Raw genomic sequence first — 27,480 nt, forward strand, 5'->3', positions numbered from 1 at the left:
TAATTTCTATGCATAGAAAGATGCATAATGAAATTTTTTTTATTATAAAAGTGTTGTTTTCATTGAATTTGAATTCTATACATAGAAAGATGCATAATGAAAATTTTTATTATAAAAGTGTTGTTTTCATTGAATTTAAATTTTATGCATAGAAAGATGTATAAAGAAAATTTTGTTATAAAAGAGTTATTCTTGTAAAAATTAATTTTTATGCATAAATAGATGCATAAAGAAATTCTTTTTATTTTAAAAGTGTTATTCCTATTAAAATTGATTTTTATGCATAAATAGATACATAAAGAATTTTTATATCAAAATTAGATTTCTCTTTAATTCTATGTTTAATTTCTATGAGTATTTGATAAATGAATAAGTAAATACTCTGAGAGAGAAATTTCTATCGTTTTATATTCACTCGGATTATAAAGAGAAAATTCAAAAAATCTATCGAAGTCGAAATATTCAGATAAATGATTAATTTATTCTTCATTGGAATTCGTAATTAATTTAGAAATAAGTTAAGTGAATATTCAATGAATGAAATTCAGTAAAATAGTAACTGAAATATCACTCCTTTTCGAGAAAGATAGTTCAGGAAAAATCCAATCAGACTCGAATCTTGAATCAGACTATGACTAAGACCAAACTCTTTCGTCAGTTTCGAGAAAAGAAGATGTGACCAGTTCAAGAAAATACACTCAAAACTCCCGCCAAATCTGAAACTAAGTTTGAGACCCTTCGAACTGATCTGTGAATCAAGGTTACAGAATTCGAAGAATTCTGTTATGAAATTCAGAAATTCAATTCAAGAAGTTTTGGGGATACTGATTTAAGATATACTCATTGTATTCAAAAGAAAATCAAACTGAAAAACTTGCATAGAAACCCTGTTTTCTTAAAGGACTGTCTTACGCCAGAATGCTGGAGGGAGCATTTGGTATGTGTTTTTCTAAGGGAAGTTCGGTTGCAACAGCTGGCGGGGAGTGTTCAAAGGACAGCTCACGCGGCAAAGCTTGCCTAGCCTCGGTACGGTTAAAATGGTGCGCTTCTAGTACGATGGACGAGAGCCGATGAAGCGGTCCCTGAGTGAAGTGCCAGGACACCTAAGGAGGATCCTGGAGAGTTCTGACTAGGCGATGCACGGGCTCGCGGTGCCTAGGACACCCATGTGTATGTCGTGGAAGATTGTATGATGGACAAATGATTATTGTAATATGTTACTGGATCTCGTTGCTGACAAGCTAGTCTCAACGCAGAGTCCAGAGTGATTCTATTTTTTTTTAGAAACAAGGGACTGGATGGAATTTTTGAGTTATGACATCTGTAATCAATAACTGTTTGTCAATGGATTGTTTTATAAGTTAAAGTTTTAAAGAGGAGTCTGTGCGTATCTGTATTCAAAAGCAAAAGTTAAGAAAGGCATTCAATTATAGATGGGTGAGTAATTGTCTGGTTCTACCGATTCCAATGGTTGGGTGGTGGCTAACCCATGGGCCGGATGGGGTTAGGCTGGAATCAGTGGAGTTTTAATAATGAAATTGAATAATAGGAATACGCTTAGAACTCGAGTAGTTAAATAAAAACCTGAAGACTTCTCAAATGATTAGATCAATGGTTGTGCCTGATTGCGGTTAGGAAAAAAGCATTGATTCCTTCAAGTTAAGTCTGTAATAGTTTTCCTTCTATCTGGTTTAATCAGGTGAAGGATAGTTTAGCCTCTTGACCCTGTTAGAAAATTCGTTAAGAAAATCAAAAAGGTGGAATCGTCCCCGTTTTCCGGGCAAGGGAAATTTTCCTAGCTTCGGTTTCGGAATGACCACCAGATTAGTCTCGTGTCCTGACATTCGAGGGCGAGGCCCCGAGTGGGAAACCCTGCCCCGCGCAAGACGAAGCTACTTCTGTTGCTATCAACCGAAAATGCGATGCGCGGAGGGGGCACAGGGGTCTCACAGCTGGTATCAGAGCGCTGTTGTAAACTTATGAAACAGCAGCAAAAATTGCCTAAAATTTTAAAGTAAATCTGGGAAATAATGTTTTCACTTACTAAGATTATGTTGAAATGAATTCATAAATTAAAAACTCATAAATCGAACTGGATTTTTAGATGGATACCCCAAATCTGTCTAGCATTCCTGGACTTTCCCACAGTTAGGATATAATCGCCTTTGCCTTCGAAAATCTCATCAAATCCGCTACAACCTGAGAAAGCAGAGTGAGACTCGCTCGTCACTTTGAGGATCTATACTTTCCGGATCCAGTAGAGCGACGTCAGCACATGTGGTTCTCTGGAGGGCGATGTATTAACGTCAATACCAATCACTGTCAAAGACTCAGGCAGAATATCTCACTAGCCATGATCTTGATAAGGCTAGAAGTTATTTATTATGTCGAACTCTATAATCATTCACCCCGGAATTTTAGAATTTCTTGCCGAATTTTTAGACTTCTGAGCCGCTTTATTCCTAGGAGCAGAATTACAACACCATTATCACTGATGAATCGTATATATCATAGCATGTCTCCATTGCAGTATCGCCTTTTTATGCGTACGAGATTGAGGAAGTGACTTTTGGAGCCGAGACGCTCTATGTATATATCAAAAACTTTTGATAATAAATGATGTTTTGTAAAAGTTTCCAAATTGATTTCGTGGTGAGAATATTGGTTAATAAAATTATCAGAGTGAATCTTGTTTTTAAGAATTATGATGGAATAATTATTGTTTAAGAAATAAATCTAAAAAATTAAATAGTCATAAATCTGATGACAAAGTTAAGTTGACAAAAATCTCGTTTTGTCAGAATCATGAGGCGCGTGGCCCGTGCTAGGCAGCCGGATCCTCTTACTGATGATGAAGAGTTAGATCCGGACGTTCGTAAAGCCCTGCACCGATCCCAGCTTGGTCCCTTCAAGAGTGAAGGGGAACAGTTAGAAGAAACAGTGAAAAAATGGATCAAGACAATGAAAGAGTACTTTGATGTAACCGGTTATAATGAGAGGAGCAAGGTGGCTCTCGCCAGATTGAAAATTGTGGAAACGGCCAGGGTCGCATGGAGGAACCATTGCGAGACAAACCATCTCGACCGAAATACCCAGACCTGGTCAGATCTTAAAGCTTACCTCATGAAGAGGTTCTGTCCTCCGGGATTCCTTGAAACCAAAATGAATGAGTTCTTGGAATTGAAGCAGGATAGCCGGACAATTGAAGAACACCATCACGCATTTGCCCTTCTCCTCAAATATTCTCCACTTTTGGATAAAGAGCAACTGATGGCCAGATTCATTCGAGGGATGAACGAGCCATTGGATACTTTAGTAAAAAATGACAGAAGCTGTTAGAATGGCAAAGGACTTTGCCAAAGCATTTGTTGTGAAGGTCCCGCCAAAGCCTGCACCCTCAAACTTTAAAAGGTTCCAAACCCCGGGAAGTGCTTCAAAATTTCCACCCCCAAAGAGGCAGCAAGGCCCTATTCAGAATCAAGATGCTCGGAGATTCAGAAGTGAAGGAAGACCCTTCCCTCAGAACACTTCCTCAGGAGCCCCACCTTTTTCAAGGACTCAGAGGGACGAGCTTAGAAGTGAGAACAAGTGTTTTGGATGTCAGGGTTTTAGTCACCAGCTTAAAGACTGCCCGACTCCTGCCATGTCAAGAGGACACAGAAGTCAAGGACCTAGAGTGCAGAGACCAGCCCCTTCGTATCAGTCCGTCTCGTCAAAATCAGGGCAATCCCACGAAGAATCCAGCTCAACCATCTGCCTCTGTTCAGAGTAATCTCAGAACTCCCTCCCAGAACTAGGGTAACCAAAGAGAAAGAGTTCCACCCCAATTTGCAGCAGCCAGAGCAGTTACAATAGCAGAAGTAGTGGAAGAGGAAAGAGGTCAGACTTATGCCACAATTGAAACCAAGGGCCAAATTGTCAATTCTCTGCATCCACCAGCTGAGTATCAGGGTAAGCCATTTAAGCTTTTGATTGATTCAGGCAATACTCATTCATTTATTTTCCCTGGATGCTTGCGTAAGCTAGTCTTAGAACAGAAATCAGGGAAACCTATGCAAGTTGAATTGGCCAGTGGGAAGATTCTTTTCACTCACCATGAGACAGATCGTATTCAGTTTAATCTAGATGGAAATGTAACTAACTGTCAGTTCAGAGTCTTACCTTTGGGAGTTTTCGACGGAATCCTTGGAATGGATTGGCTCCACAAAAATCAAGCTGACATTCACTCTCACAATGGAACCATTTTCTTCCGCGACCTTCACGGGAACAAAGTTCAAGGAACCAGAATTTCCGGATCCCCAGATCTGCAATTAGTAAAAGCTTCTAGGTTATTGAAGGGACTTAGAAAGAAGCAGCTCATTTATGTTGTCAAAATGACACAAAGTTAAAGGCTAAAGAACCAGAATGGTTAAGTGAGTATGATGATTTATTCCCAACAGAGCTAACTAAGATGCCTCCGATTCAAGAAGTAGATCATGTGATAGAATTAACCCCCGGAGCTCAGCCAGTAGCCCAGCGCACGTACAAAATGCCAGTCTCCCTGAAGCCATTGAACTCAAGGAATAGCTTAGGCAGCTGTTAGAACAAGGGTTTGTAAGACCCAGTGTTTCACCTTGGGGAGCGCCAGTTCTCTTTCAGAAAAAGGATGGAACGCTAAGACTCTGTGTGGATTACAGAGGTCTCAATCAGCTGACATTTAAGAATAAGTATCCTATCCCCAGAATTGATGAGCTTCTCGACAGGCTAAGTGGAGCCCAGATCTTCACAAAGATAGATCTCAAATCAGGGTATTACCAGATCAGGAATAATGAGCAAGATATCCCGAAGACAACCATCAATATTTGCTATGGCCACTATGAATTTACAGTCATGCCGTTTGGATTGACGAATGCCCCAGCTACATTCAATCGCCTAATGCAGGACATTCTCAGAGAATACTTGGATGATTTTGTTCTTGTTTTCTTTGATGATATTCCTATTTACTCAAAGAATGCAACTGACCATGAAGCTCACGTCCGAAAAGTTCTTGAGATTCTAAGGAAGCACCAACTCTTCGCAAAAAAGAGCAAATGCACTCTCTGCCGACCATGTTGAATACTTGGGCTTTCTGGTATCAAAAGACGGAATTTCTCCAGATTCCGCAAAAGTCCAAGCAGTCATAGATTGGCCTAAACCAAAGAGAGTGAAAGAAGTCAGAGGATTCTTGGGATTAACTGGATGGTATAGAATTTTTATACCTAAGTATGCTCTCATAGCTTCCTCCCTGACTAATCTTCTCAAGAAGAATACCCCGTTTCAATGGTCTGCCAGGTGTCAGAGCGCCTTTGATAAGCTAAAGACCGCCTTGGTAACCAATCCCGTTCTGAATTTGCCAGATTTCTCTCTACCCTTTGAGGTAGTAACTGATGCCAGTGGTTTTGCCCTGGGAGGTGCGCTCATGCAGGAAGGTCATGCAGTGGCCTATGAATCCCGAAAACTCAAAACGCATGAGAGAAATTATGATGTCCACGACCTGGAGCTACTTTCAGTAGTCTATGCCCTGAAGTTGTGGAGACATTACCTACTGGGTCAAAGATTCACTTTGATGACAGATGATCAGAGCTTAAAGTGGATCTTCACTTAGAAGGATCTCAACATGCGCCAAAGAAGGTGGATGCAGACCCTGCAGGAATTTGATTTTGAAATCAAGTACCGCCCAGGCAAAGAAAATGTGGTAGCAAATGCCCTCAGCAGAAAAGCCTCCTTACTTGCAATCACAGTGGTGTCAAATCCATTGATTAATGAAGCAAGAGAGAAGATCATGCAGGATAGATTCTTTGACCCTATTGCTACCCTACTTATGCAGGAGTTGAACCGAGTTCAAGGGTACAGCCTGGATGAAGGAATTATGTATTATAATAGCAGGCTATGTATTCCCAATGATGAGGGAACTAAGGTTCAAATTCTGAATGAAGCCCATGATAGCCTTATAGTAGCAGGACATCCAGGTTTCATCAAGACCTACATGTCTGTAAAGAAAAGCTTCTTTTGGCCTCGACTAAAAAAGGATGTACTTAATCATGTAAGTCAATGCCTGATATGTCAGAAAGTCAAAGCCGGGAGTAAAAATACCTGGGAAGTTACATCCATTAGACATTTCCCTAGATGAAGTGGAAATGTATCAGTATGGATTTTATTACTGGACTACCTTCAATGCAATCAGGTTACAACTCCATCTTCCTGGTAGTTGACAGACTAACCAAAGTTGCCCATCTGATTCCAGTAAAAGAAACCTACACTGCAGTGGATGTGGCCAGAGTATTCCTCAAGGAAATCTTCAGATTGCATGGCCTACCCAGGAGAATAGTAAGTGATTGAGATCCCAAATTCACGTCAAGATCCTGGACTACATTCTTCGAAGCAATAGGAACATTCTTGGATCTCAGCACAGCTTACCACCCCGAGACCGATGGTCAAACAGAAAGGGTGAACCAAGTAATCGAAGATATACTTCGATCATGCTGTGGCAGGGAACCCAAGAAGTGGCTAAGCTATCTGCACCCAGTCAAATTCGCCTACAATACTTCTTATCACCGAAGTATCTAGATGAGCCCTTTCAAAGCTCTGTATGGACAAGACTGCCTAACACCATTAACTTGGTCCGACCCATTGATTAGGGTCGAGATGTCCAGACAGATGCTTAACGACATGGAGGAGCAGATGCAGTCAATCCGCAAGGATATAAAAGCTACCCAGGATAGACAGAAGCAGTATGCAGATAAGAAGAGGTCAGACAGAAAATTCAAAGAAGCAGATATGGTCTTCATTCGAGTACGCCCCAAAAGAAGTTCTCTATCTCTTGGGAAGTACAAGAAGTTATCCCCCAGATACTGTGGGCCATATCTGATTACAAAGAAAGTAGGTGACTTAGCCTACGAACTTCATCTGTCTCCTCATCTCAAAGTACATAATGTATTTCATATTAGCCTATTTAAAAAGTATGTACCAAGCCCGAATCATGTGCTTAATGATGAACTCTTAACTTCTTTAATCCAAGGACTGATGGAACTCCAACCTGAAGAAATCCTTGATGTTCGAGAGAAGGTTCTCATGAACAAAATTCTAAGAGAAGTCAAATGGAAGTTCTATCCGCCACCTGGGAGAAAGAAGCCGAACTGATGCAGGATTACCCCCAGTTTGCGAGATGAGGACATCTCGCATTTTTCAAGTGGGAGAGGATGTAAGATTCCTCCCCAGCCCCTCAAGATGTCCAGTATCTTTCCCTGTAATCAATTCCTTTTTCAGAATAATAAAAGATATTGTTTCTACCTGTTTTGGCCTAGAGAGAAAATATTCTAGAGAGAGGTAATTTAGTTTTTAGATATCTTTGGATGGAAAAATATCCTTTCTTATTAAAATAAATTCCCCGAAACAGATGTTTAAAAAGAATTTCCTCTTGTGCATTAGAAATAAATTATAATCTGCTCAAAAGACCTTAGCCTAAGGGTCCAGATTTTCTAAAATTTTTGGATTAAGGTTCTGAGGAACCAATCAGATTAATCCAAATGTAGGCAGGAGATAAATTGAAAAATAAAAGAACCTCCCTCCCAAAATGAGTAAATACTCACATAAGATGAAGAGTGAACTAAGGACCAAAGAAAATAGTTAAAAAACTGATTTTTGACACCTCACAGTGGGGATTCCCCCTCATGAAGGAGGCGCCTTTTTTCTCATCATTACTCCCCATTTTAAATCAATAAAATGAGATATTTCATCTCTCCTCTCTCCTATTTCAAGTCTGGTTCCAAAAAGTAAGCTAAAATGATCCAAAAATGGTCAAAAATTGATCAAACTCATCTGAAAAATTCTAGAATCAGTTTGCTTGGTTTGAGACTCACTTTTTCTTATAAATAGAAGCCTCCCTCTTTGTAAAAGCTTAATAGTGTTTATACACTGTTACTCTACTCCTACCCAGAGCCAATTATATTGAATATTCTTGATAATTCAATTGTTTTTTACTTAATCCTCTCCGAAGAAATTGGTGGCCACTCTTGATCCAAACAAGAGTAGAACCCTCAATCCCTCAAGCCAAAGGAAAGCTTACAAACTAAATGTAAGCTAAAATTTCTACTTTTTAATTTCAAATCTATGGTTTTCAGATTTTCTTTTTTTCTTTTTTTTTTTGAAAAAACGATCCTTCTATTAGTTAATGAGAAAACGCCATAAGGCTACAAAGCTCACCTCACAAGGAGGGATAATAAACACAGTGAACACCGGAGCTCCACCCCGTGGCTGGCCGCTCTCTGGGGGGGGCTACCTAGTAGTACATGCGGGAGGTGAGAAGAGCCAAACTGGAGGCCTGTAGTGCCAAGTAACATCCTCGCCCCTCGCGATGAGGAAAGCGCCAGGTTGCCAAGTGCGGAGGAACGCCTTGCGGCGACCTCTCATGCGATCCAAGTCGCCCTGAAGTTTCCCCCAGTGCCCTCTCAAGGTGTGAATGATGTCCACCCAGAGGGCCTGTATGACCTCCGCCGGTGGAGTCGCCTGGCGGTCTATGGCCTCCCTGCATCGGGTTTTCCATATGTGCCAAGCCGTCATGCTGCTGATCATCTCCCATCTGTGCCCGTCCCCCTCCTGGGAGACTGCCGAAGAGAAGTCTGGTGTCGGAACCACCGCCATCGCCCTGTCAGAGACCTGGATGGTCACACTGCCAGGGACGTCCTCGTATCCAAGGGCCGCGCTGCTGTCCGTGGCCCAAGCCACCGCACCCCACGTCACCATCATCTCACCTGGCGAGCCTACAAAAACCATCCTGAGAGCGCGCTGCCAGACCTGCTGTGCCTGTGGGCAATCCCATAAGCAGTGCCGCTGCGACTCCTGTGCATGGCCGCACCGAGGGCAGGACGCTGGGTGTCTGCCAAAAGCTAGCCAAGCCCCCACAGCCAGTCCTCTATGCGCTGTAAGCCAGAGAAAAAGCGTCACCTTCCGGGGCCGGAAGCTGGCCCAAAGGCGCTGCCAGAAGTCCCTAAGGAAGGCAGGGGAGAGCCCCTATCGCCGCCAATGCTCGGCCGCCGTCGGGGTGCCCGCTATCCTGTGCCTCTGGATCCGCCGCCCCAGCCTCGCTGTGTACTGAAAAAAGGGGGTGCCTGGGCTGGTAGGGGCCGAGTAGGGATCTCGCCAAAGCCACTCGCCTGAATCCCACTGGAAGGCGAATAAGAGGCCTACTGTCCCAAGCCCATAATCTCCAAGAATAGTCCTCCCCTATCGAGGCCGGTGAGGGGTCTACATGCCACTGTCTCTGATGAAAGCCGACCACCCGCACCCTCTGAAAGATACAACCCTGGAACTCATCCAAATCTAGTCGGGTCCTCTGAAGCTGGCCTCCCTCTCCCACCTCGAAGGTGAGTGGGGCGACTCTCTCTGCTGAGCCGCAGACCGCTAGAAGGATCTCATGCCGAGTAAAGACGCCCATCCACTGTGGAGGTGGAGGGTCCTGTACTGGAGTCCGCCACTCCCGGGGGATGGCCGCCTCAATGTCCTGCCTCATCAACTCTTTGCCCCTCATCCCGCTGAGTCTCCTCTCCTGAACCTCTAGAGGCAGCTGCTGAAAACATATCCAGTCGTCTAGGGACTGGGCTGGGCCGGAGCTCAATGGGCCCCACGACACGTGAGATCGCGATCCAACCATATGACCACTGGGAAGTCGGATCAAGGGGTTCCAGATCAATGGCTGCCTCAGGCGCTCCTCATCGGTGCCCGGGGGAGTCTGGAAGAGTGACGGCCTCAGATGCTCCCAGGCCCTCAGAAGGCTAGCTGCAAAACGCTCCTCGAAGCCAAGGCCCACTCATCTGGATCGCTGCTCTGTAAAGATCCACCTGATGCTGGGGGTCCAGGGGCCGCTAAGAGAAGGAGTGCGGTTGAGAATCCTGGAAACAAGAAACTCCTTCCACGGCTCAGCGCGCCTGGTAGGAGGCCACGAACCACCAACTTGCCAAGCAAAGCTCGGCTCTGACAAATAGGATCAACTATGCCCAGGCCGCCTCTCTCCCTCGTGATCACAGCCCATGCCACCTTGGCCCTGGCGGGCCGCCCATCGCCACCGGACCAAAGAAAGTTCCTGATGAGCCTCTGCACCTGGCCAATGCACGCCCGAGAGAAGGCCCAGCAAGAAGTGATGTACCACATGGTAGCAAGCAGAACCTGGTTGGCCACAACCACTCGGCCAGCCAGAGATAAACGAGCGGTACTCCAATACAGAAGCTTCTTCCGAATGCTCAGAAGAAGGGGGGCTATCTGCTGCTCCGGAGATATGTCAATGCCCACATAGCATCCCAAATAGCGCACTGTAGTGCCGGGGGGCAGCCACTGAAACCCATCAACTGGCCTCCAAGTCGGGGGGGGGCCCAGAACTGACCCACAACCCACACGACTTGTGCCAGTTGATCAAAGCGCCCGAAGCTCTGCAAAACCTGTCCATGGCTGAGGCGAAGCGGCGGAGGTTCTCCTCCCCTCCCTGAAGATAGAGGGCAGTGTCATCCGCAAACTCCGAGTCTAGGAGCTCCTCCGAGGTGCGGATGGGGAGCTGGAGGCCCCGCAAACCTGTATCCTGTGCCGTCAAGAAAGTGCTCATGGCCTCTGCCACAAAAAGAAAAAGAAAGGGCGCCAAGGGGCACCCCTGCCGCACCGATCGCGAGAGCTGGAACCTCTCTCCGCGCACGCCCTGTATCAGCACCCGGCTTTGAGCCGATGTGTAGAGTGCAGAGACCCCTCAGATCCACTGAGGGGGGAAGCCCATCCTCTCCATAGTGCCTTCCAAGAAGGCCCAGTCCACCCGATCATATGCCTTCTCGAAGTCGAGAAGGAGCACTGCCAGATCCTCCTGCCGAAATCTAGCCAAAGCCGTAGCCTCCCAGAAAGAGAAGATGTTATCCAGGATGCTCCTATCCTGGATGAAGCCTGTCTACGTGGAGTGGATGATGTCCGGAAGGTGAGGCTGAAGCCGCCTGCTGATCGCCTTAGCTAGGACCTTGTAGGCCGTGCCTAGCAAGGTGATCGGTCTCCACTGTCTAATCTCCAGTCTGTCTCCTCCCTCTTTGGGGATCAAGTGAATCAACCCTTCTGCCATGCTGTCCGGCATGTCTCCCGACTCCATGATCTCCTGGAATGCCAATCTGAAACCCCTATGCAAGAGACCCCAGTACCTCTGGAAGAAAGCCACTGAGAGACCGTCCTCTCCTGGGCATTTGCCCCGAGGAAGTGCCTGAAGAGCCGCCTCCAGTTCCGTATCCGAGAAGGGGGAGAGAAGGGAGTGCTGCAAATGGGCCGGCACAACCGGTCTCGTGAAGCTCCAGACTGCCTCCCGAGCCTCTCTCACCCTGCTGGCTCAGCAGAGAGCAGATCCCTGTAAAAATCTGTGGCGATCGCCCGAACTCTGGGGGGATCCACCACTACCTGGCCATCAGCCTGCCGAAGACGCCTAAGACCCTCTCGTCTGAAGCGAGGCCCTGTCGCCTCAAAGAAATCTCGAGTCACTCTGTCTCCAGCCTGTGTCCAAAAAGAAGCCCGTGCATGGAATCGGAACTCCACCCTCCTCTCCTCGATGGATCTGATCTCTGTGCGAGCTAACTCCATCTGCTCTGAAATCCAAGGGCTCGTAGGATCCCTCTCCTGAAGTCTCTGAAGGGAAGCTAGACTCCTCCGCAGGCTCCTCTCCTGCTCTCTGAAAGCCTCCAGACGGTCCAGGGCAGCCTGTCTGAGCATCCTACTGATCTCCTGCAAACCCCTGTCAAGATTGCTGGCTGCCGATCCTCTCCTGAACTGAAGCTCCTGCCATACCTGCTCAACTCTGGTCGCAATCTCGGGCTCCTCTATAAGACAATCTGGAATCCGGACGCTCTGGCCTCGCTCTCCTCTCGTAGGGTCCTCGATCTGGAGAAGCACTGGAAAGTGGTCTGAAAACGAGGAGCCTGCAAGTATACCCACAGTGCCACCTCTATCGCAAGCCCACTCATCAATGTAAAACCTGTCGATGCGGGAAAGGTTAACTCCTGTGGCCCGTCTATCCGAGCGCGAGAAAGATAAACTCCCCTGCAACCTGCCAAACTCCGAGAGAGTCCACGGATCCTGGCCTCTCACCTGCAGCACTAGTTCCTCCCAGGCAGCGAGCTCCGGCCCATGGATGGTCTCCTGGCTGCCCCCCATCCTGTCCTCTGCATCCTCCAGCATGTTGCAATCCCCCCCTAGGCACCAATGGTCTGCCATGGGGAGGGACTGCCTAATGGTGCTCCAGAACTCAGCTCTCCCGGTCGCCCCATTAGGGGCGTAGAAGTTGAGGAAGCCAATGCGGTCTTCCCCAACCCGAAGGATGATCCACTGCGCTCGACCCTGGACCAGAGTGCCAGAATCCACAACCTCGGATAGAAGCTGCTCGCTGACTGAGATGCATACTCCACCCTGGTTCCCCTGGGAGCCATATGCCGGTGACCAAAAAGTGTGACTCCTGCCTGGCAAGATCTTCCCGCAGGTACGGGTACGCCCGACAGAAAGGTGGTGCTCCTGGATGAAAAGGATATCTATGGGTCCTCCAACGAGAGCCCTCTGGATCTCCTGGCGAAGTCTGCCCCGACCAATGTAGCAGCGAGGTCCACCAAGACCCTGGATGTTCCATGAGAGGATCCTCATGGATAAGCTATGGCAAGTGAAGCAACCGCCCCCCACTGGCTCACCCCTCTCAGCCGGCCCGGATGAGCTGCCCTCCACTCTGTGAGTCTTGGGCGCCCGCTTGGAGGGAGAATAGTCACTGTCTGTCCGGGTGCGGAGTCTCTCCAAAAAGAGGGTGACCTGTCTCTGTGTCTAGCCCCACTCCACCTTCGCCCTGTCTAGGGCATAGACGTGAGACCAATCCTCTGCATATATGTATCTAAAGGTAGGCTGCATCCTCGGGGCGGCGTGGAGGAGGATTAGTAGCACCGCCTCAACTGAGGTGTGGACTGGATCCGCCCGCCAATCTCCTATACCAAACAAGCTCTGCCCCGGGGCAGTGGGTGGTCTGGAGGAGTATCCTGGAGAGGCCGAGGGAGGGATGGTGGCTCGCGGAGAGGAGGGGGGAGAGCGAGGAGAGGATGGTGAGGCATCTGCCAGAGGAGAGGTGTCAGGGGGGGCCGCCGGGGGAGGCGGGAGCGGGGTGGCTGGGGGGGGGGGAGAGGGGGTGTGGAAGGAGTGCTCTCCGAGTGAGGGGAAGAGGGGCCGGGGGTCGCAGAGTGCGGCCCGGGATCCTCAGGAATCTGCTCCATGGAGGGGGCGGGGCTCCCCGAGGGGGGAGGCGGGAGCGGGGTCTCCACGTGGGGGGCTCCACCGGCGGCCTCAACGAGCACTGAGACTGAATCCTCGTCCATCGGGGTGGGACCTGCTGGCCGCCTATCCCTGACTGGAGCATAAGTGCGGGTAGGTGCCTGGACGCCAGTCGGAGTCACCTGTCCGCCAGCCTGTGCTGCCTGCTGGCGTCTGCGACGGTCCCTGCGGGCCGGGCGTTTCCGCCGGCGAACCTCCTGCCATCCGCCAGCCTCCTGGGTCTGCGCGGCATCCTCCGCCGAGGCCTGCTCGTCAGATGATGGCGCCTGCTGAGACGAGCCAGGGATGTCTGGTCTCTGAGGTGGATGGCCACCCCTCGGGCCTCTTTAAGGGGGTCCAGAGGCGGCAGAGCGTGAAGGATGAACCCCCTTGCGGGGACAGGCGCGTGCGAGGTGGCCCATCTCCCGACAGATGTAGCACTGGCCGGGAAGGCCCGAATACTCCACGCGCTCTATCAGATGTCCTCCAGAAAGACAAGGGAGGAGGATCGTCTTCGGGAGGGACTCCGGTGACGGAACCACAACACGAATGGCGGGGAGTCCTGCTGCCCGAGCTATCACTGAAGCCGCTGTCTGAGGCGTCTCCAGCACCTGCCCGAACGCCTTGCCAATGGATGACAAGAGGGGCAAGCACTCCCTGCGGAGTCCAGGAAAGCAGATAGTGATGGGGAAACCTGTCGCGCCTGCTAGTGGGTCAGAAGCGGGGTCGAAACCGTGAGTCCATCGCACCAGGAACGCCCGGGATGAGCGGAGGGCAATGGGGCTCCGAGCCAGCACCGTCTGAGCTGCCGGGGGGGACTCGAAATCCACCTGGTAGTAGCCACGTCCCAAAAAATCGACGCTGACGATCTTGGCAGGCACGCCAACGAGGCTACCTTGCAGAAGGTCGCGAAGCTCTCTCCGCATCGGATGGCTACCCACTATCTTGCAGACCAAGGAGGAGGCCTCAAGAGCGGATACTGTGGAAACAAACAACTGATGATCTGCATCTGTGAACTCCAGACGAAGACCGGAATCGGCAGGGGTAGTCGGAGCGGCTTCCATGGAGTCCTCCAGAGAGAAAAGGCCAGAGACCGGGGTCACCAACGGGAGGGACACAGCCCTACGAGGAAACGGAGAGGCGGAAGGAGAGAGGATAGCGGGGGCAGAGCGGGGGGGGGGGGGGGGGGGGAGGGGGGAGCTGAGGCGGGGGAGCTAGCGGTGGGAGGAGGGGCGAGACGGGAGGTGAGGGAGAAGGCGGGGGGAAGAGCCGCGAAGCGGAGGAGAAGACGGGGGGGGAGAGATGGCGGGGGAGGAAGCGAGGAAGGAGGCGGGGGGGGAGAGATGGCGGGGGAGGAAGCGAGGAAGGAGGCGGGGGAGGAGAAGGTGGGGGGGGGAGAGATGGCGGGGGAGGAAGCGAGGAAGGAGGCGAGGGAGAGAGGCGGAGGAGATGGAGAGGGACAGGCGGGGGGGAGGGAGAGGGGGGCGCGCGACGGCGAGAAGCAGCAGGGAGACGGGAGGGGGATGAGGTGGAGCTCGCAGGAGCAGATGCTTCAGTTACCACGTTTTGGTTTTCAGATTTCCTTGTTTTTTATAGTTGATTAAAGTAGCTTCTTATGCTATGCCTTGATGAAAAGGACATCCCCTTCTCTTCTTTACAATTCAGCCTTTCTTTATCCTAGAATGATTAACAAATAAATTGATTAAACTTTTCTTATTGTTTACTCATTGAAATTGAAAATTGTGTAGATTAGAGTCTTTTATATCTTATTGGGTTAATTTAAATAGAAAATAGAATGTTAAAAATTGAGAAATGATCAGTCATACAAAGGAGGTTATGGCAAAATTTTCTTGAATTTTGTGGAAAAGAAAGCTTATTTTTATGTTATTCTAAAAGAGTAATTCCCACCGTTTGTGCATTCTAAAAGAAATATTCTTATTTACTGCATATACATATTCACTTGTGAATATGCATGGATATCACTAATATTAATTATTGAAATTAATTTCTATGCATAGAAAGATGCATAATAAAAAAAAATATTATAAAAGTGTTATTTTCATTGAATTTAATTTCTATGCATAGAAAGATGCATAATGAAAAGTTTTTTATTATAAAAAAGTTGTTTTCATTGAATTTATTTTTTATGAATAGAACGATGCATAATGAATTTTTTTTAATTATAAAAGTGTTATTTTCATTGAATTTAAATTCTATGCATAGAAAGATGCATAATGAAAATTTTTATTATAAAAGTGTTGTTTTCATTGAATTTAAATTTTATGCATAGAAAGATGCATAAAAGTAATTTTATTATAAAAGCGTTATTCGTGTAAAAATTAATTTTTATGCATAAATAGATGCATAAAGAAATTCTTTTTATTTTAAAAGTGTTATTCCTATTAAAATTGATTTTTATGCATAAATAGATGCGTAAAGAATTTTTATATCAAAATTAGATTTCTCTTTAATTCTATGTTTAATTTCTATGAGTATTTGATAAATGAATAAGTAAATACTCTGAGAGAGAAATTTCTATCGTTTTATATTCACTCGGATTGTAAAGAGAAAATTCAAAAAATCTATCGAAGTCAAAATATTCGATAAATGATTAATTTATTCTTCATCGAAATTCGTAATTAATTTAGAAATCAGTTAGGTGAATATTCAATGAATGAAATTCAGTAAAATAGTAACTGAAATATCACTCCTTTTCGAGAAAGATAGTTCATGAAAAATCCTATCAGACTCAAACGCTGAATCAAACTATGTATGTGACCAAGACCAAACTCTTTCGTCAGTTTCAAGGAAAGAAGATGTGACCAGTTCAGGAAAATACACTCAAAACTCTTGCCAAATCTGAAACTAAGTTTGAGACCCTTCGAACTGATCTGTGGATCACGGTTTTACAGAATTCGAAGAATTCTGTTATGAAATTCAGAAATTTGATCAAGAAGTTTTGGGGATACTGATTTAAGATATACTCATTGTATTCAAAAGAAAATCAAACTGAAAACTTGCATAGAAACCCTGTTTTCTTAAAGGACTGTCTTACGCCAGAATGCTGGAGGGAGTATTTGCTATGTGTTTTTATAAGGGAAGTTCGGTTGCAACAGCAAGCGGGGAGTGTTCAAAGAACAGCTCACGCGACAGAGCCTACCCAAGTCTTGACCAGCCTCGGTACGGTTAAAATGGTGCGCTTCCGGTACGATGGACGAGGGCCGATGAAGCGGTCCCTGAGTGAAGTGCCAGAACACCTAAGGAGGATCCTGGAGAGTTCTGACCAGGCGATGCACGGGCTCGCGGTGCCTAGGCCACCCATGCGTATGTCGTGGAAGATTGTATGATGGACAAATGATTATTATAATCTGTTACTAGATCTCGTTTTGCTGACAAGCTAGTCTCAAAGCAGAGTCCAAAGTGATTCTGTTTTTTTTTTAGAAACAAGGGACTGGATGGAATTTTTGAGTTATGACATCTGCAATCAATAACTGTTTGTCAATGGATTGTTTTGTAAGTTAAAGTTTTAAAGAGGAGTGTGTTCGTATTTGTATTCGAAAGTAAAAGTTAAGAAAGGCATTCAATTATGGGTGGGTGAGTAATTGTTTGGTTCTACCGATTCCAGTGGTTGGGGGTGGTGGCTAACCCATGAGCCGGATAGAGTTAGGCTGGAATCAGTGGAGTTTTAATAATGAAATTGAATAATAGGAATACGCTTAGAACTCGAGTAGTTAAATAAAAACCTGAAGACTTCTCAAATGATTAGATCAACGGTTGTGCCTGATTGCGGTTAGGAAAAAAGCGTTGATTTCTTCAAGTTAAGTCTGTAATAGTTTTCCTTCTATTTGATTTAATCAGGTGAAGGATAGTTTAGCCTCTTGACCCCGTTAGAAAATTCGTTAAGAAAATCAAAAAGGTGAAATCGTCCCCGTTTTCCGGGTAAGGGAAATTTTCCCGGTTTCAGTTTCGGAATGACCACCAGATTAGTCTCGTGTCCGGACATTTGAGGGCGAGGCCCTGAGTGGGAAACCCTGCCCCGTGCAAGAGAAAGCTACTTCCGCTGCTATCAACCGGGATCTGGTGGCCGGCCCTTTTCTCATTGATAGAGGTGGTGATCCCACTTGGCATTACAGACCACCCCCCCTCCCCCTGTATGAGATAGCCTTCTCCTCATAGAGCGGCCAGCTAGAGGAGAAGCGTCTCTTTCCCCTTCTTTGACTACTTGATTCCCACCCTCTCATGAGGAGAGTTTGTATCTAGTCCTCCGTGGCTGTTTTTTTCAGTAACTAATAGAAGGATCTTTTCCACGAAAGAAAAAGAGTATCAATGGGTGGGCATTCTGATGCCATGTGTCCAAACTTTTTGCATGAGAAACAAGAGCTCGCAAAATTCCCCCATTTGAGCTTGATGAAAGCTTCCTGTGTGTGGAGTCCTGAAAATTCAACATCCAAGGCCACTCAGGAAGGAGTTGGTTTATCTGTATCCAAAGGATGCAAATCTACTGACACTTCCAGAACACCTAGGAGGACAAACCACTTTGCCTAGTGACTCCACCTAAAAAGGTAACGCAGGGTGCATATAAACAGGAAGCTCCGCCAACTTCCACCTACACAAGGCATCTGTGTTTGATGAAGCTTCGATAATCCTTCATAGGCAACCATGTGTATACATGCACCAGATCCACCCACACAAGGCATCTGTGTTTGATGAAGCTTTGATAATCCCTCATAGGCAACCATGTGTATACATGCACCATCTGTTGCCCAAAAAAAAGAGGTGACGTTTCCAAAATAGTTTGTTTATGCTGTTGATCAATAAGTAGAACCTCATAGAAGCCACAAGCAGCAAGGTAGCAGCCCTCAACAAAGCATCCTCCAAGCATGGCTTTAAGCCACTGCCCAATATCAGCAGTTGTAGGCATCTCCCCAAGAAAAAAAAGGATCACAGCTCTCTGCGAAAGTTTAGTTTCATTGTCGCAAGGTCTAGTAATACCTGGCCAGGAACCCACAATCGAAACTTGGGACAGGCTCATCCCATGCTTTCTTGATCTCAGTAAAACCTTCTTCAAGAGTGTCACATAAATGTTGCAGGTTGGGATTGGTGCAACGAGAGGAGCGCATCTCAAATCATCTCCTGTGTTTCTTCTCTTAGACAGAGAGGGATCTCTGCGTCTGTACAGTTCAATAGGAGAGGCCATTTCAGAGGCAGCGGCTATGAAGAAGAACAGTGTTGAAATTTGAGCATAATGATGAGCTATGGTGGATCATACACTAGAATCAACATCATTAAGAAAGTGATTAGCAAATAATTAACACGTAATTAGTGAATAGTTAGCAGATAGATTAATGTAGGCATGGATACTCAAAAACCAGCAAATTCTCATTAGGGCTATGCCTCAATTTATAGAGTTTACATCAAGCATCAAATCCCATTGATTTCTCCATGATTCACTCCCAGAATATCTCCACCTCTTGCCTGATTCTCTCCACCTCTTCTCTTTTCCCTGAATATCTCCCAGAATATCTCCACACTCCTAAATTCCCTCATGCTACCCATTATTCTCTCCCAGTAGATTCTTCTCACCTTTTCACAAGTTCTTTCACAATTACATCTCCTCTTTTACAGCCTCTATCCAAGAGCTTGTTCCCACACACACCCTATTCACTTGTATTTTCAACACCTCCCCTCAAGTGAATACTCCTAGAACACCTAGACCCTATACCAAGTTTGCCTCCCCTTACTTGGTAGTCCGCGACCAGTGTCTACTCCTCCCCTCAAGTTATCTCAGCACACCTGGACCCTGTATCAAGTTTCTCTCTTACTTGACAGTCCGCGACCAGTGCCTCAAGTCCCTAAACTCCATAGTCCTTGACACTCGCTCTCTCTCTATGTGTCCAAGGCTTACTATAGTTGCCCGCGACCTTGACTAAAGTGCTCACACATACATCTCTCTACCACGTGGCCTACATCATCGGTGGCTCAGAGGTGGTTTTACTTTGTTGGGGCAGGTTACATTGGGTTGTGGGGTCTCTCTCTCTCTTTTTCTCTCTCAGAGATTTTCACATGGCTCCTCACTCTTTGGAGCCTCACATCTTCTCTTGTCTTCACTCTTCTTCTCGTGGCAGCATCTCTCCACGCGTCCGTCTCTTCTTTCAGTCTTCTCTGGGCAGCTTCTCTTCTTGTGGCAGCTTCTCTTCTCGTGTCCATGTCTTCCTTCAGGTCTTCTTCTCGGTGTGGATCCTCTTCTTGGGAAGAGATATTCTTTTTCTTTCATGGCTGGGGCCATGAGCTTGTCCGTCAGGTCTTTTTGCTCCATGTGAGCAACATGTTTCAATGTTTTGCTGACAGTTCCTTTGGGCTTTTTATGTTTATCTTTTGTCATTATGCAATGCAAACCCAAAAATATGCGGGAGGTCTTACCTCTTGCCTTATTCTGGACAAGGGCAGTGTCTGTTCCCATTTTTACACTGATGCAATGTGCCCAATACATAATGCGTATAGCATTCATTCTCATGCACATTCCAAATGCAACTCTGGCTGTGAATAATCTTGAATTTGAGTGAGATTTACAGGCATTAACCAAGGGTTAAATGCAAAATGATGATTTTCACAATTTTATCAGCACAATTTTCCCAGAAATTACATTAAATCAAGGGTAACCAATTTGTACAGGATGGTTGGAGTATCAAACCAACTCCGATTTGAAATCTGAAGTTATAGGGATCTGTATCAGATACCTAATGGTTAATTTGAACCCTCAATTGCACCAAAGTACAGTGATTAGCACTGATTAATCACTGATTAGTAAATTAATGCTCTGGTTTGTGTGCAGAAAACAGAGTATGCGGGGAGTCCAGATCTGGTACCTTCCACTTCAAATGAGCTCAAATGCTTTCAAAGGCATCAATAGCAATGAGTCTAGTAGAGGATTAAGCCAAGAAACACAAGATTTGACCAAATAATGAAAGCTTAATCTCTGTTTTACCAAAGTCACCTGCAGATTTGATGAAGAGCTTTGATCTCAATGTAGACTTGATGAAATTGATTTCTGTCTTCACCAGCTTGTAGAGCATGCTTGATTACCCCTTGGGCTAAGAGGAATTAGAAAGATTTGAACTGATGAGCTCAAGATCTGCAGTTTCCTTCAGAAAAACGGCGCCTGCTAATTAGCGAAAATTCGCTGCTTCCGCCGGCGGTTTGCTGCGTGGAGTAGATGGGCTTGAAGCTAGGGATGTTAGCTAGCTTGTGTATAAAGCTTGTGCCCTAATTTTATGTGTGCAAGGTGCTAGAGACCCTCCACTGGCTGGGGGTGAAGGGGAAGATGAAGAACTCACTAAAAATTGATTTTTTTTGCTAATTACATACTAATCCTAATTAATTCACTAATGGGCTCATAAATCTAGTTGATTCTAGGCATGGCTCTGATACCATGTTGAAATTTGAGCATAATGATGAGCTATGGTGGATCATACACTAGAATCAACATCATTAAGAAAGTGATTAGCAAATAATTAATACGTAATTAGTGAATAATTAGCAGCTAGATTAATGTAGGCATGGATACTCAAAAACCAGCAAATTCTCATTAGGGCTATGCCTCAATTTATAGAGTTTACATCAAGCATCAAATCCCATTGATTTCTCCATGATTCACTCCCAGAATATCTCCACCTCTTGCCTGATTCTCTCCACCTCTTCTCTTTTCCCTGAATATCTCCCAGAATATCTCCACACTCCTAAATTCCCTCATGCTACCCATTATTCTCTCCCAGTAGATTCTTCTCACCTTTTCACAAGTTCTTTCACAATTACATCTCCTCTTTTACAGCCTCTATCCAAGAGCTTGTTCCCACACACACCCTATTCACTTGTATTTTCAACAAACAGATTGGCTTCAGCAAAGGCGAGGCAGGGGAGGGGACACGAGGCAACCACCCGGCAGCAAGAGCAGGCGACAGCCAGCAAATACAGGAGATGGCCAACAGACGGATAAGGTCGATAGCCAGCAGCTACTACAGGCAACAGTGAGCTGCAGATAAGGAGGTCGATGGCAGGCAGGAATAGGTCTACCACGAACAGGAACACGCGACACTCAACACACATACCACTCTCTCTCTCTCTCTCTCTCTCTCTCTCTCCCTCTCTCTTGTGGTAGTATTCAGTGGGCCAGTGTTTTCGATGAGGAGAGCAGCAGAGACTAGATTGACTAGAGCACATGCAGCCCTGGGTGGTTTGGAGAGGATGTGTTCGTCGCAGGTTCAGTTTCAGGAACCTCGAACGAAACTTTGGCTTTTTGACACTCTAGTGACATCAGCTATGCTTTATGGAGTGCAGATATGGGGACCTTCAGTGGGCCATCACAGCGCACGCGGGTGGAGAGGTATGGAGAGGCCTTTGGTATCTATGATTGCTAGGATTATTAGAGCCAAGGCCTTGGTACCTCATGAGATTATTCGAGCAGAGCTGGCGGCTTCCCCTCTCGTGATTGAGGCTCTTACGAGATCAGTCTCCTACATACATGGCTTGTGGGATCTCCCCCGATACAGATATGCACGCCTCGCCCTTGAATCCTCCCGACAGTTAGCTTTACATGGAGACACGGCTTGTTGGTATGGACAGATGACATCTTGGTTCCAGGCACATGGTTTTAGCATGGACAGATTGCCTAGTATTCTCTGGAGGCACCCTCTCTCACTCTCACACGGACAAAGATTACCATCCGTCAGGATTTAGTTCAGCTGGACATTAGGAGGACATGGATACAGCCGACTGAGGAGCTGGGCACGAAGATGGCTTTCTACACAGAGCATTTTCTTCAGCTCACAACAGATGGTTTTGTGATCAGACCCAGTTACATGGATGTACACTTGTCTCATGCAGTACGATGTGCTATTGGTCAGATTCGCACATCCTCACACCAGCTTGAGATTGAGATTGGCCGATATAGAGGTATACCAGCTGAGGCCAGGATATGTCGAGTATGCCATGGGGAGCCAGAGACAGAGCTGCATTATATATGCCATTGTACTGCATACTATGAGATACGTGGTCGTTTCCACTGTTTATTCAGAGAGGGTTTTGGACCACTTTCCAGAGTCATGGGGTACCAGGACCAGAGGTGTTTGGGATTTTTCTTGCTTGAGCTGCGGAGATATAGAGATAGCCTGCTTAGGCGCACAAAGAGCCAGACTCAGAGGCACATTACAGACTTCTTTAGTCCAGCCATCACTGCGCCAGATGGACCACAGCAGCAGCAGGACATGGATACCACCCACACCAGCGGTACACTGATTGATCGTGCGATTGAGCTTGGGTGGTCCAGACGCCCACGACTATGGAGGAGGGCATCCCAGCATAGACGGAGGTTGCAGCGGCAGATTCGGATTATTCTTGCGAGACATGCGGGACACCCAATCAGGGTGCTGACCACAGAGGATATTGAGGAGATCCGCCAGCGTCCAATGCGGCACATATTATGAGATGGAGGCACCTCCATAGTGTACCCCCCCCGTCCCACATGATATTGTATCCCCTCACTGTACTCCACTTCACCTCCATAGCGTACCCCCCCCCCCTCCACGATATTCACACCCTATAAGGGTTTCTGTCTACCTTCCGGTTCCAGTTTCATTTTCTAGGTGCCAGTAGTATCATCTTTATTTTTCATTTTCTGGTTTTTTATCCAGACATTGTATCAGATCCACCATGATGTAACTTTTTGGTCTCATAGGTCATTATGGCCTTTTGAAGACGTTAATATAACATTTCATTTCTCTCTCTCTCTCTCTCACACACACACACACACAAAGTCGAAGACTTCTAGCTATCACCCAAGATGTATTCACATCCACATACAGAAAATCACTAGTAGGACCCTTACTTGCATGATTGGGTCTCATTGGCTGTATTCGACCTCTTAATAGTCATATTCTCTCTCTCTCTCTCTCTCTCTCTCTCTCTCTCTCTCTCTCTCTCACACACGCACACGCACTCCCCTGTACCCAAAAAACAGAACAGTGTGAAGTGTGTGATGCCTACCTCATATAGATCATTCGAAGCTAAACTAGCCAACGTGTTGATTGTCAATCTGAACTCTCTGCGCATGCATTCAGCAAAAGATTGAGTCCGTCCTTCCCTCACCTAAAAGCCCAAGACCAAGAGATGAGTACTTGAACCATTGTCTCTTATAGATACTAGACATTTGCAACCAGCAGAAAAAAAACCGAATATCATGCTCACTGATCGTTAAGCACTAGTGTCAGAGTAGAAATGGTTGATGCAATGCAATCATTTCTACTCTTGTGAAATGCTCATTGATCAATAAGCACTAGTGCCAGAGTAGAAATGCTTGATGCAATGCAATCATACCGAGCGAAAAGTCATCTTCACACCAGTTGGGGAAGATCTTTTGAGCACTTTGATGGATTCTTTTATCCATTCGAAACTGCTGCTTGAGCTCTCTTTAATCTGCACTCACACACAAATGCACAGCAAAACCTTACACACACAATTTTTTTCCCAGGAATACACACTCTCATTTTAGACACCCATTGTTGGCATAAACTTCCAAAAAGCAATTGAATGATGTCAATATTGATAAAATCATGCAAAAATTGGGAAGCCTGGTGATAACACACGAAAGATGAGCCACAGGATAAGAATATTTAGTCTTTCCTCAGCAGTCCAGAGATTCAACACTTGTGAAGCTTTGCTAGTGTGATACAAATCATTGCTTTGTCCGATTATGTATTGTTACATGCATTAACGAAGGGATTCCCCTAGGGACGTACCTACATTAGGGGGTGTAGAGGGCTTTGGGTCCTTTGTGTGGGATGAGGGAAAATGGCTAAGGATTGAAGCATTGGCCAGTCCAGTATGAAAAGGGCCAGATAGGGGGGACATTTGGGAGTCTCTTGGTAGGCCGAGTGTAAACTTGATTAATGGCCACCTTGCATCATCTAGAGAGTAAACGATCAGGAGCAAGGTGGTGACACAAGCAACACAGAAAGTAAATGATTGGGAGCAAGGTGGTGACACAAGTAACATAGAGAGATTTTCCAAATGCATGGTTGGGCTCTTATGTATGAGCTTGCGATACAATAGATGTTACACTGGTAAACCCGCAATCCTTCACGCAAGATTTCCTTCTTTTCGGGTTAATTTCCTTATGCTTAGCTCACACACAGCACATTCATTCTTGACCTGATCCAGCTGTGTTCTGTTCTCTGTGAGAACACTAGCCCTAAGCCACAATCCTCAACAGGTGATATTCGTCACCAGTGCATTAGCCCATCGCCTCAAGTAACTTCACATGCCCGCCTACATAGTGCCCAGAGCACGCTTCTCAAGACCCGACCGGCCACGATAGTCCACCCTCTCTCTTTCTGTGAGTTTTACATGGCACTAGCACACAAAATCACATTTCCATGCCTTTGATTAACCCTTCACCTCTCCAAACAAATTCCTTAAAGGTTTTAAAATTTTACAACCAGAAAATCCCTTTTTCAAAGGTTCACACTGCCCTAAAATTTCATGCTTCCACCATGGGAATAAATAAACTTTCAATGTGCTTCACACCCTCGCAGAGACCGTGGCTCAAGCCTTCCTGGTACGAGTACACAAACAGGTATACGTGCATGAACAATTACAAGTACACGAACAAAGAAACTTTCAATGTGGTTCACACCCTTGCAGATACCATGGCTCAAGCCTTCCTGGTACGAGTACACAAACAGGTATAGGTACATGAACAGTTACAAGTACACGAACAGGTACTAGTACGTGGTGTCAATAGTAGGTACTCAAAGGTGCCAGTTAACAGCACGTACATCTACCTTGGAACCACACTTCGGGGAGGAGAAGCTTTAAGGCCATCGCCCAAATTTCAAATCTCCAACTTACAAGCTTTCAAATCAAGGAAGTACACGTTTCATCCATTTGAAACGCGCAAAATGTTTCAAGGCCAAAAAGTTTTCGAAAACCTCATTTTCAGATACATTTCCTCCATGTTTTCTTATTGGCCTTCTCGTCGTTTTGTCGTGCACCTCTCATCTGCCTATTTTGAAGTCTACCATCGAGCTGTCACAGGAACCATTGAGATTCGAACCTATCGCCCAACTCGCCCAACTTGCTACGCGTGTGCACACCAATGACCAGGCTTGACCCTCTTCTTCTCCTTCCTTGCTTCTTTCCCTTTCCCTCCTCTTTTTCGTTTCTCTTCCACCTATTCTTCTCCTTCCGTGCTTCTTTCCCTTTCCGTCCTCTTTTTCGTTTCTCTTCCACCTCTTCTCCTCCTCCCTTGTCTTATTCTCTTCTTCTTCTTCTTCATCTACTTCTTCAATTCATCACACTATGCTTCCTACTGGTTTTTGAAAGATACACACACGTATGTGTGTGTGTGTGTGTGTGCACGCACGCGCGTGTTCAGGTCTGTGTACAGTAATCTGTGCAATCATGGCGGCTGTTTATGAAAGAAAAAGGAATTAAGAAACCAAGAAAAGACATTTCGAAGTCAACAGTGCTCACTAGCACACAAAACACACACAAATGAGCAAGAACGCAGATGAGCAAGAGCACGCAGATGAGCAAGAACAGTAAGAATGGTGAGAATACGAGAACACAAAAATAGATGAGACTAGTATTGCCAGAATGATCCCCATCACACAATCCCATATCCCTTTTGTACAATGCCGCTCGGCCTTTGGATTGGTCCAAGGGTGACCATCAAGTGGCCCTGCCGTCCTCACTACCGAGGAGCGTGGTATTCATTAAGTGAGCACAAGAGACAAGTGGTGCATCGTTGTAGTGCTAGTGCAAGTGGTGCAAGTGGTGTGCTTGGCCCAGGTGTCAATGCAATGGGCTGGACCGGTCCAAGGTAGCTGGCACTTTTGCCTGGTCCAAAAGTGAAAGACCAAGGTGGCGGCAGGAGTGGGCAGCCAGGGTGGCTACAGATCATCCAACCACTAATTGATTCACCGTCCTCGGTGAATGGCAGAGACAAGCCGACGTAGAAGATGGAGAGGCTGCCAAGACATTGGGGTGATATTTATGAGTTCAAAATAGAGATTACAATAGAGATAACTTGATCAACATGTTCAATGATATATACAATGAAATGAAATAAAATCTTACATACTAAACTTCTAATGTAACAGTAACCAAAACTGAACTAGAGGTTTTAGGTGTGACGAGGATCGGTAGAGCCATTCTGCCCTGTAGATGGGGGTCCACTAGTAGCTGCACTCTGACTCCCGGTGGAACCGGCAACAATTCTAGCCATGAGGCCTCCAAAAGCAAACTGCAGAGTCTGTCGCACAGCTTGAAACTGGGCAGCCTTCTCCCTGAGAGAGGGAAGCTGTGTAAGATCCATATCAACCATAGCAAGGTCTGACCTAGCAGACTGAAGCTCCGCCTCCAGTGTGGCGGCATGATGCAGGGATGTTGTAAGAGAAGATCTCAGAGTAGCACCTTCTGCACGAAGTTGCGTAATAGCAGTAGTAGCCTGTGCCAGGTCCTCCTAAAGATGGGTTACTTCTTGAGAGCGTAGTTGCTGGGCGGCGCAGCTCTCCATGTAACCTGGACCATTCCTTTGATAGTAGGATGAAATAATCTATCAGGTACTCAGAGTAGATGCGTGCCTCGAGGGACACACTCTTAAAGTTGCACACAAGACATGGGCGGCACGCGGAAGATCCAAAGTGTGTGGAAGCCTGGTGAAGGGAAGCTCATCCCATAAGTGATCAGGAGTGGCATATGTGAAAGGAGATTCGTGCTCCGTTAGGCCTTCTTGAGCCACATAAAGCTTTCTTCATGTCACAAAAGCGTGTACGTTTCGTGGCAGACGTGGTCAATGATGAAGGCTATGTTATCTCCTTCCAAGCAGCTCGCCGGAGGTATGGGTTAGGCATCCACTATAGGCCTCTATGGCATCTCATACGCACCCTCTTACAACCTCTTCAACCAGTGTCTCCGTTGAATCATGAGGAGCATTTGAAGGACTGGCGGGTCACTCCACCACAAGGTATAGGGTTACATGAACTAACAACTAAAAGGATCTATATCAAACTCCTTGCTCCTCCTTGGATCGCAGATCATGCTAATGCACTTTGAACAATGCACAAAACACATAGATGGTGGGGTGGTGGTTTTGAGGAGCATATGGAAAAATGGTTT

General features: G+C 46.2%; 1 protein-coding gene across 1 annotated transcript in view; it reads right to left on the reverse strand.

The window, feature by feature from the left end:
* Window positions 1–27,480, reverse strand: part of LOC147634433 (3-hydroxyisobutyryl-CoA hydrolase-like protein 5) — an 82,218-nt gene that overhangs the window by 13,234 nt on the left and 41,504 nt on the right. Inside the window, exons 11-12 of the mRNA XM_086803498.1 lie at window positions 23,677–23,775; window positions 23,347–23,448 (exon numbers count right to left, since the gene is read on the reverse strand). Of these exons, the coding sequence (XP_086659624.1) occupies window positions 23,347–23,448; window positions 23,677–23,775 (201 nt within the window). The remainder of the gene's footprint in view (window positions 1–23,346; window positions 23,449–23,676; window positions 23,776–27,480) is intronic.

This window comes from Cibotium barometz, chromosome 10 (assembly GCF_041138505.1).
Source record: "Cibotium barometz isolate CiBa-2024 chromosome 10, ASM4113850v1, whole genome shotgun sequence".
NCBI classification, from domain to species: Eukaryota; Viridiplantae; Streptophyta; class Polypodiopsida; order Cyatheales; family Cibotiaceae; genus Cibotium; species Cibotium barometz.